At 46.1% G+C, this 13810-nt stretch overlaps 2 protein-coding genes across 4 annotated transcripts in view; both read right to left on the reverse strand.

The window, feature by feature from the left end:
- Positions 1-688: 688 nt before the first annotated feature.
- Positions 689-3482, reverse strand: Dnajc28 (DnaJ heat shock protein family (Hsp40) member C28). Of its 2 annotated transcripts, none has more exons than XM_028756401.1 (2): positions 3368-3482; positions 689-1883 (listed from the first exon to the last, which is right to left on the reverse strand). In XM_028756401.1, exon 2 carries the CDS (start codon positions 1853-1855, stop codon positions 710-712), a length of 1146 nt encoding a protein of 381 aa, XP_028612234.1. In that variant the 5' UTR covers positions 1856-1883; positions 3368-3482; the 3' UTR covers positions 689-709. The 2 variants fall into 2 exon arrangements, with proteins under 2 accessions (XP_028612234.1, XP_028612233.1); XM_028756400.1 differs by having other exon boundaries at positions 3235-3482.
- Positions 3483-6885: 3403 nt separating this feature from the next.
- Positions 6886-13810, reverse strand: part of Gart (phosphoribosylglycinamide formyltransferase, phosphoribosylglycinamide synthetase, phosphoribosylaminoimidazole synthetase) — a 26692-nt gene continuing 19767 nt past the window's right edge. For both annotated transcript variants that reach the window (XM_028756382.1, XM_028756384.1), the window contains exons 17-22: positions 11429-11635; positions 10390-10527; positions 9039-9169; positions 8556-8697; positions 7327-7442; positions 6886-7240 (exon numbers count right to left, since the gene is read on the reverse strand). In XM_028756382.1, the coding sequence (XP_028612215.1) occupies positions 7049-7240; positions 7327-7442; positions 8556-8697; positions 9039-9169; positions 10390-10527; positions 11429-11635 (926 nt within the window). In that variant the 3' untranslated portion in view covers positions 6886-7048. The remainder of the gene's footprint in view (positions 7241-7326; positions 7443-8555; positions 8698-9038; positions 9170-10389; positions 10528-11428; positions 11636-13810) is intronic.

Genomic DNA, 13810 nt, shown 5'->3' on the forward strand with positions numbered 1-13810 from the left:
CTTCCTTCCTTCCTTCCTTCCTTCCTTCCTTCCTTCCTTCCTTCCTTTCTTCCTTTCTTTGTTCTTTTGAGATTTTAAGATTTCATTTGGAGGAGATTGTAGTTGGTTCAATCTCATTCTTCAGTTTTGTGTTTTAAAATCACATTTTTTGGTTTCATTGCTGCTCAAATACTTATGCTTAGAAACATCAAACAGCTGGGCAGTGGTGGCACATGCCTTTAATCCCAGCACTTGGGAGGGAGAGGCAGGCGGATTTCTGAGTTCAAGGCCAGTCTGATCTACAAAGTGAGTTCCAGGACAGCCAGGGCTACACAGAGAAACCTCGTCTTGAAAAACCAGAAAAAAAAAATAGAAAGAAACATCAAGCAGTGACTACCTATAAGTTCCTAGTGTTTCAGAGAGCTCTGAGGTTTCTGGAAGGCCCTGTGTGGGCCTCGGGTTTGTGCTTCAGTCCTAGGGGCCGACACCTGAAGCCTGGCATGGGAGCCTGCTCCTTCAGGGACAGGGTCTGCCTTACTACATCATTACAGCAGTACTCACCCAAGTCTCTCATCTATCACCAGGGTGGGATTAGTTCTGTGAAAACTACAAAGGCACATACATCCTTCTCAAGTCCCTAGGACACGACAATCAATTTCGGGTTCTATGTCTGATGTCAAAGCAACTCAAAATTGACCAGAGCAGGAAATGATCGTGAATGTCAAAACAGTCATATTTTAATAAATTTCCACAGATTCAGCCAGTTTAGAAAGCCTGTCTTGACTCTGGGTGCTTTCTCTTCTCCCTGGCTAATGTCAGTTTGTTTTGCTTCTGTGACTTCTCTTGCTTCTATGAAGGCTCTGTACATTTCTTGTACTCTGATGATTTCTTTCTGTGCATCAAAATGGACTTTCTGCCTGGTTAGAATGGGAACAATCAAGTTGAAATCACTAATTCGCTTGTTTAGCTTTCGTATGTTTTCTTGAAACTGCTCACACACTTGGGCCCACTGTTTCTGTTCTCCTGGTGACAGAGGGTTCCCAAGCTTCTTCCTAGACACTAAAAGTGCTTCTCGGAGTTGCTCGATGGTATCCTTAATTTCCTTCTGCATCAGAATCCACTCTGGTTGGTACCCATTATCTATCAATATTCGGTTTAGGTTGTGAGTCATGGGATCAATATATGAGCAGCCAGAGAACTTCTTCAGAGGTTTCCCTTTCCCGCTGAGATTGTCAAAGTCTCCTTTTGCCATGGATTCCTGAATGAGGTCCTCCACCAGCCGCTCTATGGCTTGAGTTATCTTCTGTTCTTTGCTCTGCCTGACGTCTTTGACAGTTATGCTATTGGTGAAGTACTCCCTCTGAAGCTTCTGCCTTTGATACTCCATCACCTGCTCCGTCGCGCGGTCCGCCCTAAACTGTCTGTACTGTTTCTCTCGCTGACTTGGAGTCCCAAAGCCAACACCTTCGAAGCTTAAGTAATGTCGGTGCTGAGGTGTATTATATTTGGATTTTTCTTCTTCTTCTGCGTCTTCAGCTTTACTCTGTCTGGCTTGCATCTGTTTTATCACATGGGACAGCACATTCCTGTAAGCCTCTTCAATCTTTATAAATGTTGCAGAATCAGCATCAGTAGAGCCACTGTCTGGATGGTACTGCTTGGCAAGCTTATGAAAAGAGTCCCTGACGTCGTCTACAGAGCATCCTTCCTCTAGATTCAGCAGCCTGTAATATTCTCTGAGCTTCTTGGACTTATTGGTTGATATCATCCTAGATCCAGGATCTGGAAGTATTTTTACCGCAGGAGGAATCAAGGAAGCATTTGTTAGATGTAGTGTCAGGATCCGAGCCGTCTTCATGCACGCTGTGTTTATCATTGTGTCTGGAATTCTTCTTAACAGTGATCTACAAAACAGCAACAAGCAGTTGGATACACTTGTACTATTTTCTTTCTATCAATAACCAAGTAAGGGTATGACTCTTGGGGGCAAGAGAGTGGACTGAGGTTTGGTTCCCAGCACCCACATGGCAGCTAACATATGTCCCTCACTCCAGTTCCAGAGGGTCTTTCTGGCCTCCTCAGGCATTGGATACATATGGTGAACAGCCACAGTACAGGCAAAACACCGTATGCATATAAAAAAGAAAGTTGGTTCTTTGTAACAATGTTGCTAAACAAAAATATATAAATATCTATGACTTTTCCTGGTGCAGCTAGAAAATGAACAGTGCTGTTTGGCTATTACATAGAGTGACATGACCTGAATTCTACTACTCGAAGACAGGGTTTCTCTGTGTGTATATCCCCGGTTGCTCTGGACTCACTTTGGAGATCAGGCTGGCTTCGAACACAAGAGAGAGCCACCTGCCCCTGCCTCCCGTGTTCTGGGATTAAAGGCGTGCATACCACTGCCCAGGTCCAATGCACAGAATTTTAGATCTAGAAAGTTATTAGAACTCTCATTTTATAAGAAAATGGGTCCAGAAGGTTAAGCAACTCTTAAGGCTAACCAAATTACATTACAAGATACGATAAATGGTTAGGTTTGGGGCACAGTAAGGTTTAACAGCTTTTTGTTTGTTTGTTTGTTTGTTTGTTTTTTGAGATAGGTCTCTCTACATAGCCCTGGCTGTCCTGAAACTCACTATGTAAACCAGGCTGGACTTGAACTCACAGAGGCCAGCCTGCCTCTGTCTCCTCAACTAAACTAAAACTGGAACTAAAGGCGAGCGTCCAAGTCCCACACTTGGCTTAGCTATACCCAGCAAATTACACATTTCCCTGAGTGCAATTTGTGTTGTTGTTGTTTTGTTTTGCATAGAGTGTAGCATGGTCGTCACCATTTCCAAGTATCTACTTGCTGCATACCTTACTTCTCAAACAGGGACCATACAGATCAGTGTGAACTAGATGGGACAGAGAGTCAAGAGTGCATAGCTTAAATGACTTTAAGCTATGCACTCCACTATTTGCTAAGTGCTGGGACAAGGAAAGGAGATAAAAGGTGAGAGAGCTTTTGCTATATTTAAAAACGCATGGGCCTGTGGTGAAAGATACTGAACACTGACGAAAGACAACGAATAGTGGAGAATTACTGGTCGTTTGGATGTAAGGTGCGTTTTAGAAGTCATGGTAGCCCTGAAGTCACAACATAGGGGTCAGTGGATTTTAGAGTTGTCTGGGATGCTGGTGGTTATGTTCACCATGGTGAGGGGTGTCTCAGAAGAGTGTCTGTCCGCTGTACCCCCTACTCACCTTCACAGACCCGATGGGGGCTCAGAGGCTGGAAGCTCAAGCTGCACCTCTGCGCAGCACGCTCGACCCGCTCCGTCCCGGCCTCGGCTACTGTACCCTCTACCGCGTTACACTTCGGAGCCCTTCATCATACCTTACTACCACAGGCAGCCTCCCTCACCAGGGGACACAGGTCTCTTTCTTATAGAACCATCCCCCATGGAACAGAGGACAGACACCTCTGGACGCCCGTTGTCGTACCGGGGGCGACAGGCCCCACCTCTACCCGCTTTCGAGGGCAGGGTTCGGCCGATTTGGATTGTGGGAAGTGTAGTTCTCTGGCAGGTGCGGCATAGTGGCATTAGAGCCTGAGAGGTGTTATGGCTTCTGATATTTGTGACTCCAGCGTGTATTTGGAGTGATTTGGAGAGCACTGACCTCAATAAATTGATTTAGATGGAGGAATATTAGGCTGTTTGCCTCTGTGGGACACCTGTACCATCAGTAGGCTTCTTTAAGCCTAGAAAGATGGTTTTTCCTGCAGCTAAGCTTTGTTTGGTTGGATGGTTATTGTTGTCTTTTTGACACACTGTCTCTCTTAGCCCAGGCTGGCCTCACACGTACTATATAGTAGAGGAGTTACACATCATCCACGCTTCCATTTTCCAGGTGCTGGGATTGCACAGTAAAATTGCTCTTGTTTATGGAATGTTGGGGCTATAAAACCAAGGGTTTATGCATGCAAGGCAAGCTCTCTCAGGGCTCTGCCAACTGTACTATACCTCACCCCATCGAGCACCGCACATGGCCAAACATTGGAAGGGGAGGGAAAAAATGAGAGGTTTTTGGTTTTAAGTTCAATCACTGATGGAATTAAACATAGTTCCCCCCACACCTTGTAGAGCAATTTCTCTTTCTTTCTTTCTTTCTTTCTTTCTTTCTTTCTTTCTTTCTTTCTTTCCTTTCTTTCTTTCTTTCTTTCTTTCTTTCTTTCTTTCTTTCTTTCTTTCTTTTCTTTTTTTTTTCGAGACAAGGTTTCTCTGTATAGCTCTGGCTGTCCTGGAACTCACTCTGTAGAACAGGCTGGCCTTGAACTCAGAAATCTGCCTCTGCCTCCCAAGTGCTGGGATTAAAGGTGTGCGCCACCACTGCCCGGCATAAGATTTATTTATTTATTTTATATGTGTGAGTACACTGATGCTGTCTTCAGACACACCAGAAGAGAGCATCAGACCCCATTACAGATGGTTGTGAGCCACCATGTGGTTGCTGGGAATTGAACTCAGGACCTCTGGAAGAGCAGCCAGTGCTCTTAACCACTGAACCATCTCTCCAGTGCAATTTCTTGATTTATTTATTTGTGTATGCTTTATGTGTATGGATGATTTGCCTGCATGTATGTCTTTGGACCACGTATGTGCCATTCTCATGGGGATTAGAGTGTTCTGGAGTTACAGACAGTTGTGAGGTTCCATGTGGGTGTTGGGAATCGAACCCAGCGCTCCGAACCACTGAGGCAACTCTCCAGTCCTTTTTATTTATTTATACTTTATGTGTATGGGCGTTTTGGCTGCATGCATGCCTTTGTATCAGATAGGGTTAGAGGCAGTTGTGAGCCGTGAGTCCTGAGGACTGAACCTGGGCTTCCCAGAAGGCTCTATGGGCTTATTCACTTCTCAAGTTCCCCCTTGATTGTTTTGAAGACAAAAGCGATGACTTAGGAATTTTCATACGTGGGTTGGGAACCCTATTGATGTCACCGTCTATGTACCTTAAATGAGATACTCCTTTGTAAAGTCAGATACTAGTGAATAGTAAATGTGGCGGCCGGAGAGGTGGCTTGGCAGTTAAAAGCATTGGCTGCTCTTCTAATCCCAGAACCCACATGATGGCCCACAACTGTCTGTAACTCAGTTCCAGAGCACTTGATGACTTCTTCTAATGACAATGTAGTATTTGAAGGCCAACTTAATATAGCATCTTTCAATAGCCACTCATATTCAATGTGTCTAAATAGTATTCTGTTGTGACCACCAAAGGGAGCCAAGCAACCGCTGTTGTGGGAGTTTGGCAGTGCTACCTGGAAAGGGTTAACCCATCATCTGGGCTTGCTGATTCTGCACAACCTTCACCTGTGTCCATTGCTCCCACCTGTTTTATGCAAATCTGCCTTAACTGCCAGCGGCTGAGGGAGGGGCTTGGGTATATAGGTCAGGGTAGGCAATGCAGGAGGCTCTGTCTATGCAGTTATAGGAACAACCTTCAAGCCTGAAGGTTGGAGGAGGAGCATGCACACCTGTGTTCTGTAAGAAGTTCAGTGATGCATCCACTGTTTCCCCAGTGTGAGCTTTGGCAGAATGTAGCCTGGGTTTGGGACCCAGGGGAAAGGCATTGTTTCCTCTTTCCCTGGGAAGGGGTATGGCAGCATGCTCTTCTGACTCCCCCTTCTATTATCACCTCCGCTAGTCTAAGGTGTATTATGGTTTCCGGCCACCAGACATTCCAGACGCATGGATTCTTCTCTGGAGACATGGTATCAGCTACTGCACGAGAAGGCTAGTACTTAAAAAAAAGTGGGGGGAGGGAAGAGAGGAGTAAGATTAGCTTGAAATAAAGAGTCAGAACATTAATGTACTCCGTTGTTAATCTTGCAGTACTGAAGACCAAACCGAACATTCTAACCTCCAGATTATAGGTTCACACTGACTTCTAGTAGCCGGTTTCTATATATGTGGTTTCACTAACCTGTAGAATTTCCTTCCCGTCTGCCAACTGTCCCCTCGACTGTACAGGGCAGCAGCCTAACTGCTGATGACTGCAGACCTAGTCTACTGTTTTAGACAAGCAGACCCATCTGCCGGTGGTTACTTACTAGACAAAGGGAAAAGCTGCGATGGTGAGTGGCACAGGCCTGGCAACCCCACCTGCCTCCTCCGAGGCAGCAGTCAGTGTCCATCGGCACAGCAGGTCTCTGCTGCTGTTGGTGCTGGGCCGCTTTCCCTCCTCCACATTATACTTCTTTTTTTCTCTCTCTTGAGATAGGGTTTCTCTGTGTAGCCCTGGCTGTCCTGGAACTCTTATCTGTAGACCAAGCTGGCCTTGAACTTACAGAGATCTGCCTGCCTCCTGTGTGCTGGGATTAAAGGCCTGCTTTACCATATCCTGGATTTCTTTTTCTTTTCTTTTCTTTTTTTTTTTTGGTTTTTCGAGACAGGGTTTCTCATTGTAGTTCTGGCTGTCCTGAAACTCACTCTGTAGACCAGGCTAGCCTCGAACTCAGAAATCCGCCTGCCTCTGCCTCCCAAGTGCTGGGATTAAAGGCGTGCACCACCACCGCCCGGCTATATCCTGGATTTCTTATCTTCCTCTTTTAAGGCTACAGTTTAAGGATCTGCTGTTGTTTTGAATTTAAAGCTTGAGAGGTTTCAACATGGTCTCTAGGTCCCTGTAGGTGAGGAATCCAGTTGTGCCGGCTGGACTCTTGTCATACCACATCAGCTGCTCAGCAGTTCAAGGGTGGCTGGCTGGCTTTGGGCTGAGTGTGGGAGCAGTCTCTGGGAGCAGAAAAGCATGGTAACCAGTAAGTGTGGAGATCTTGCCTGGGTTCCTATGTGCCCAGTATGCTGGCAGCCTAGGCCTTCCTACTTCTGGATGTCTTTAAAAAATGCTAAGTTTTGTTTTTAATGAACCTATTTATTAAAAAATGACAGTGGGTTAGGATTAAAGTCTTTTTGCGAGCAGGTATTTCAGTTTGGCCATGGCCACGATGAAAAGGCACCTAGTGAAGCCCTGCTTCTCTCTCTTAGCACTGGGTGCACTCCTTCATCAGGACGAGTCATGGTTCTTTGGCCCAGTGGATCTTGCCATCTTCTCCCAGCTGCACAGCTCCACTGGCCACCAGCTGGAGGGCTGCAGGAAAGATCTTATGTTCTGCTACTTTGACTCGTTCAGAGAGCGTAGCAACAGTGTCACCCCTCTGCACAGGGACAGCTTCCTGCAGGATGATTTGTCCGGCATCTACATCTTCCTGGAAAAGGAAGCAAATGTTTCCAACCTTGCTTTCTAGCCAGTGTAGACTGCATCCAGACATTAGGTAGGAATAGATATACTCACAGCCACAAAGTGTACAGTACACCCAGTAATTGTGACTCCAGCTTCCAGGACTTGCTCATGAGCGTTCGAACCCTTAAAAGAAGGGAGCAATGATGGGTGGATGTTGAGCATTTTCCCTAAAAAACAAAAAAGCAGCAGTCAGAAATCTTGGATCTGTTTACTCTGCTAAAGGAACAAATGATAACTACATTTACCTTAGGAAATAAACTCTGGAGGGAAGGTGCCCACTATGTCTATGTGCAGACCAATGACCACAATAGGCTGCAGTCAGAGGTCTTAGGAAGAGAACAGGGCTGGCAAGATGGCTGACAGGGGTACAGGGCCCCCACCACCATGCCTGATGATCTGCGTGCAATCCCCAGGGCACACGCAGTGGAATGAGGCACCTAATCCCACAAAGTGTCCTCTTACTACCACAGCATGCTGAGGTGACCCCTGCTCCATGCTCATGAAGTACATAAAGTGCAAGGGAAAAGGAAACAAGCGACTGTAGATACTGTGCATTTTTAGCAACACCACCTTCCTTGTCATCTTCTGCATGTTATACAGGAGAGCATGGGCCTCATTTCTTTTTGTGGCACCAGGGCCTGACACATGCTAGGCAGGTAAGGGCTCTATCACAGATCTAACCCCCCAGCTATTGCTGTTCTCTAATATTTTATTACGAGTGTTTTGTTTGCATGTATGCCTGTGCACCAAAATTGTGCCTGGGGCCTGAAGAGACCAGAAGAAGGTGTTGGGTCTCCTGGAAATGGAGTTATAGATGGTTGTGAGCTGTCTGTGGATGGTGCTGGGAACTGAACTCAGTTCCTCTGCAAGAGCAACACGTGCTCTCAACCACAGAATCCCTCCAGCTGCTAGCTCTTGGATTTTGAGACAGGGTCTTGGCCTTAAACTGATTACAAAAGATCAAGGCTGATCTCTGCCCAGCTCTCTCTTCATCTTGGGATCTTCCTCCTCATTTTTTTCTCCTTTTGAGAGAGTATGTCCTATATAATCATGCTGGCCTCCTGCCTCAGCTACAGGACGTTGGGGTTACAGGTGTGGACTGAGCCTCACTTTTTGTTGACTTCCCGATTCTACTGACAGTAAAGTGTGTCTTTGCAGTAATGGAGACAGTGATTAGTGACAGCCAGTCCAACAGCTGAGTGACCTGGGCATTTTCTATCAAAGCCAACGGAACTAGTTACCCCATGTTAACACCCTTGAGTGTGGGAACGTTTGCTTACCATCCCATTTTCTGACAAAGGGGCCAGAGAGAATCCTCATGAATCCAGCGAGACAGACGATGTCTATGGAAAACTCTTCCAGGACGCAGTCAACTGCGTTGTCAAATTCAACACGATTTTTATATAATTTATGATTAATTACCTGTAACAGGGAAAAGTAAATAGTCTATTTCAGTGGATTAACCATAATTTAAACACAACCTCGCAGAGACTACACATCAGCTGTATCCACAAGAGGATGGCTGAGGAACAGGCAGGATGCAGTAGAAAAGCAAACCAGCACCCACCCTGAATTGGGAAGTTCCACGATTACACAACCATTTGCAACTTCGTGAGAGCAGAGGCCAAGTACAGCCCGCAGGAGTTGGAGGTGTGGGCACAGTGTTACATCTGAGCCTCCAGGCTGAGTGTCTGTCACTAAGCAAGCAAAGCACTGGTCTGCCAGGCGCAGCCTGCAGGAAGACCTTTTCTGCTGTCACTCACCCTGGTGGGAATACCGGCTCGCTCTGCTCGGTCTAAGCCAGCTACAGCAGCTTTGTTGGAGATGACAAGAACAATGTGTGAGGAGCTTTTGGGATCCCGAGTGCTGTCGATGAGCGCCTGGAGGTTTGACCCTGAAAAAGCAGAAAAGCAAGTGAGCCGACACTCCTGAGAGCTCGTCCTCCTCACGACAGACACCCTTGCTCCTCACAGCGGCCTCTTTGCTTTATCATAACCTTGGGCCTAAAATATATTCAAACTGTAAGAGCACTCAGCAGGGCAGACAGACAGGGCACGGGTCCATTGTCTAAAGACATGCTCAGGTGCCTCTGACAACACCCTGTTCAGGGCAGTGCTGCTTGTGGGAAAAACCAGCTGGGTGTGGTGTCCCCCCACTAAATCCCCGCACTAGGAAGGCTGAGGCCAGCCTGGATTACATGGTGATTCTGAAAGCAAACAGCAAAGTCGCCACAGTAGCCAACAGAACAAACTGTTCTCCTACCCAGGTCTTACTTTTAATAAAAGACAATTTTAGAATATTATATTTTATTCTCAAAGTAAGACATATAAGGGCAAAAATACCAGGTTAATAACATTTGTCATTTCTCACACTTAAGGACATACTGAAGGTGAACACATATAATTATTACTTCAGTTTTTAAGCGTTTCTACCTATCGAGACACAAAAGAGGTGGGATCCTTGTCCTTTCGTTTTTGTTATGTTTATTTTATGTACGGGAGTGGTTTGCCTGCATGAATGTATATGCACCACGTTTTCCTGCTGCCCAGACTTCAGAGGAGGGCATTAGATGCCCTGGAGTTAGGGATAGTTGTGAATCACTGTGTGGGTGCTGGAAATAAAAGCTAGGTCCTCTGCAAGAGCAGCAAGTGTCCTCAACTGCAGTTTGGAGGCAGGGTCTCATTGTGTAGTCCTGTTTGGCCTGGAACTCACAATGTAGACTAGGCTGGCATTGAACTCAGCAATCTGCCTGCCTCTGCTTCCCAAGTGCTAAGATTGAAGGCTGCACCACCAGGCTGTCCTTTCTATTTTACTTTCTCTTAGCCATTTGTCCCACATCCCCTATTTTTTTTTTTTTTGGTTTTTCGAGACAGGGTTTCTCTGTGTAGCCCTGGCTGTCCTGGAACTCACTCTGTAGACCAGGCTAGCCTCGAACTCTCGAACTCAGAAATCCGCCTGCCTCTGCCTCCCAAGTGCTGGGATTAAAGGCGTGCGCCACCACCGCCCGGCCCACATCCCCTATTTTGATCCCAGGTTCTTCTAGAGCTTGTTTATTATCCAAGTTCCTCCCCAGCCCATCTGTGTGAGCGATGGTGAGGCGAAGCCATGCTTTACCTGTTCCAGATATTAGGACAGCCACTCTTGCCTTCTTTTGTTGGACAGGGAAATTACTTCTCAGGAAGCCATTTGCCATCACTGACCCATTTGTTTGTATGGTTTCAATCAGATTCTTAACTCTGACACGAGGGGAGTCTTCATTTCAATTGTATGCATGAATAAGAACAACTATGAATTAATAGGAATAATAGAGAAACATCAAAAGAACACTTTAGATTGTATTTTATGCTGAAAGTAAAATATACAGGAACTAAAATACCAGGTTAATAACATATACCACTTCTCACTTTTAAAAACACACTGAAGGTGAACATATGTAATTACTACCTCAGCTAGGAGCCACTGTATGTAGAATGCATCAGCACTCTAAAGCACAGCTACATAAAATAATTCCTGCCCGTGTTCTCCACAACCTGTCAACCTTCCCGATGAGTCACTCACATAGTGCTACACAAGCCTGGCTCTGTGGGAGGCTTGTGACCCAGCAAGGCCATCAAGACTGACATAGGATGCTGTTTTGAGAAAGGGAGGACTTCTTACTACAGTGTAAGCTGAAGGATGTAACTGTGCAGCCCTGGGAGAACGTGCCTGTAAGGAAAACCTACACAGCATAGAGTAGACAGACAGAAGCAAGGTGTGCCGACATCATTGTTAGCTATATGAATGGCTCTGTCTGCCACCCTGTCAAATTCTGATGAGTTCTGACCAATACAGAAAACTGGTTAGGGTGCTCACTCACTAATGCTTGGGTTGAGCTAAACCTCTAGGCAGAACCATGATGTGTTCTGTGTAGTGACTTCATCCTGGAAAAGAATCCTGTGCGGTGTGGGAGTGCGTGTGAATACTACCCAGAGATGTCAAAGTTCCACAGTGGAAGAAACACTTGTGTTCTGGCACCAGAGTAGACGACCCATAATGCATCTGGGTAAAGACAGATGCCATGGCAGTGGCTGGAAGAAAGGGTATAGAGCTCGACAGGCAGAGAGCTGAGTTATATTCAAGATTATAAACCTAAAAGCCAAGAAGGAGCTGTCACCTTCAGGACACGCGACGACACTGCCTATCACCCAGGCGTCTTCGTGGTGCTGCTGAATGTCTTGTAGAACCTGCTCTGTCTGGTCCCTTGACACCACCAGGGCAGCTCCAACCCCACAGTTGAATGTCCGGGCCATTTCTTCTTCAGAGAGCTGTCCTTCCTGCTGTAGCCATGAGTAGATCTTGGGGACCCTCCAGGTGCAGGCATCTCAAAACAAGAGTTGCCCAATTAATCTACTGTCCCATACAGAGTCCCAGCCAGATGACCATCGTGTGTAGATAGAATAGAATATTAATGGTCCCCTCAGATCCCATTTCTGTCAGCACTGATTCTTGGAGGAGGCATGTTCTATGCTTCATCAACTTACCAGATCTTTAGAACCCCTAATGATTTAGATGTGCTAACAGCTGATTACAGCAGAGACTGACATGCCACCTTTTGTAAGTGTTTAGCTGAATGATAAGAGGTGCCCTAAATACTGTGTGCAGAGCTACTCAGAGGGCAGTTCTGCTACAGAATGTTTTCTGATAAATACCTTGTTCCCTGAATTCCTTTCCAAGCTGACTTGCAGCTCCTCCTCTGTCACAAGCAGTACATCAAACCTCTCATTAGACATAGCAAATAAAAGCTTATTATAGACACTGGCACAAAATCCTTCAATAATAAAGTAATATAGATCCTTTTTTTTTTTTGGAGTGTATGGGTTATAGGATTTGATTTACAAGATCTATACTGAACTATTTAGGATGACTCTGAAAGATTATTTAGCTTTGGTTCTGGTTGGAATTTTTTGTCAACTTGACACAGCTAGAGTTATCTGAGAGGGGGAAAATCCTCCACAACACTGACTGTGCGCAGGCCTGTGGGGACGGCCAGCTGTGTCAGCGATGGCCCTGGGTAGGATAGGAATGCAAGCCACAGGGCACAGGCTAGTGGGCACCCCTCACCCTCTATGTTCGCTGACTCAGTTACGCCCTCCAGGTTCTGCCTTGAGGTCCTGCCCTGACTGCCCTCTGGGATGGATTCGACATGGGAATTGTAAGATAAAATAAACCCCTCCCATAAATTGTCTTTGTCATAGTCTTTATTACAGCAAGAAAAACCCTAAGGTGGACTGTTGCTTACAATTTCTTAAGGAGGGAGGAAGGCACCTGCAACATTCCATACAGACCATGTTCTCTCTGTGTGTATGAGTGCTTTACCTGTATGTATGTATGTATGTATGTATGTATGTATGTGCACCACGTGTGTGCTTGGTGTCCTCGGAGCTGGAGTTAAATGATTGTGAGCTGCCGTGTGGGATGAGGACTGAACCCAGGTCCTCTGCAAGGTGCGGTTAGCCATGCCTCCAGCCCAGAACTGAGCTGTGACTAGATGACAGCACTGATTACTGAGTCCTCCTACTAACTTACATATCTATGTGATAACCAGTTTTTGTTTGTTTTGTGTGTGTGTCTGTGCACCACATGTACCTTGTGTCTTGGTGTTCAGAAGAGGGGGTCAGATTCCATGGAACTGGAGTTAGGGATGGTTGTGAGCAGCCATGTGGGTGTTGGGAAATGAACCTGGGTCCCCTGTGGAGCAACAAGTGCTCTTGACTGCTGAGCGTCTCTCCAGCCCCCCACTAGGTTCAATTCCATTATGAACCTGATCAAGTTCCGAAGATTCAGCCATCACAAATGCTTACCATGACCTCAGTGGTCAAAAGCCAACAGCAATGTAAAGTTGAAAGCAGCACATCTATAAAACATTTCTTCCATAAGAAATGGTGCTACTAGCCGGGCGGTGGTGGTGCATGCCTTTAATCCCAGCACTTGGGAGGTAGAGGCAGGAGGATTTCTGAGTTCGAGGCCAGCGCTTGGTTCAGAGTAAGTTCCAGGACAGCCTGACTCGAAAAACCAAAAAAAAAAAAAAAAGAAAAAAGAAAAAAGAAATGGTGCTACTGTGAAAAGTAGACACTATATTAATACAAAGCCCCCCCCCAAAAAATGAAAAAAGGTCTAAGTTGGGCACAGCGGGACATGCCTCTATAACCCATGAAACCTGAGACAGAAAGCTTCAGGCTAGCCTGGACTATGTAGAGATATTATGTATAATTTAAAAAATGAAAAAGGCTCTCAGGAATTTGTCTATATGGGTTCAAAATAAGAAGCTTTTTGAATGCCACCATGATGCCAGAGTGAAAAACGCCACACGTAATCTTGTGGGCTAGATCACAGTCAGTCTACAGGAGAACGCACTGAGAACACCGCATGAGGCTATGTGTGGTGGGTATACACTCCAGAGGCAGAGACAGGGTAGTCTCCATGAGCTCAAGGCGCCAGCCTGGGCTACAGTGTGTGTGTGTGTGTGTGTGTGTGTGTGTGTGTGTGTGTGTGTGTG

Source organism: Grammomys surdaster, unplaced genomic scaffold (genome assembly GCF_004785775.1).
Source record: "Grammomys surdaster isolate TR1022 unplaced genomic scaffold, NIH_TR_1.0 126118, whole genome shotgun sequence".
NCBI lineage: Eukaryota > Metazoa > Chordata > Mammalia > Rodentia > Muridae > Grammomys > Grammomys surdaster.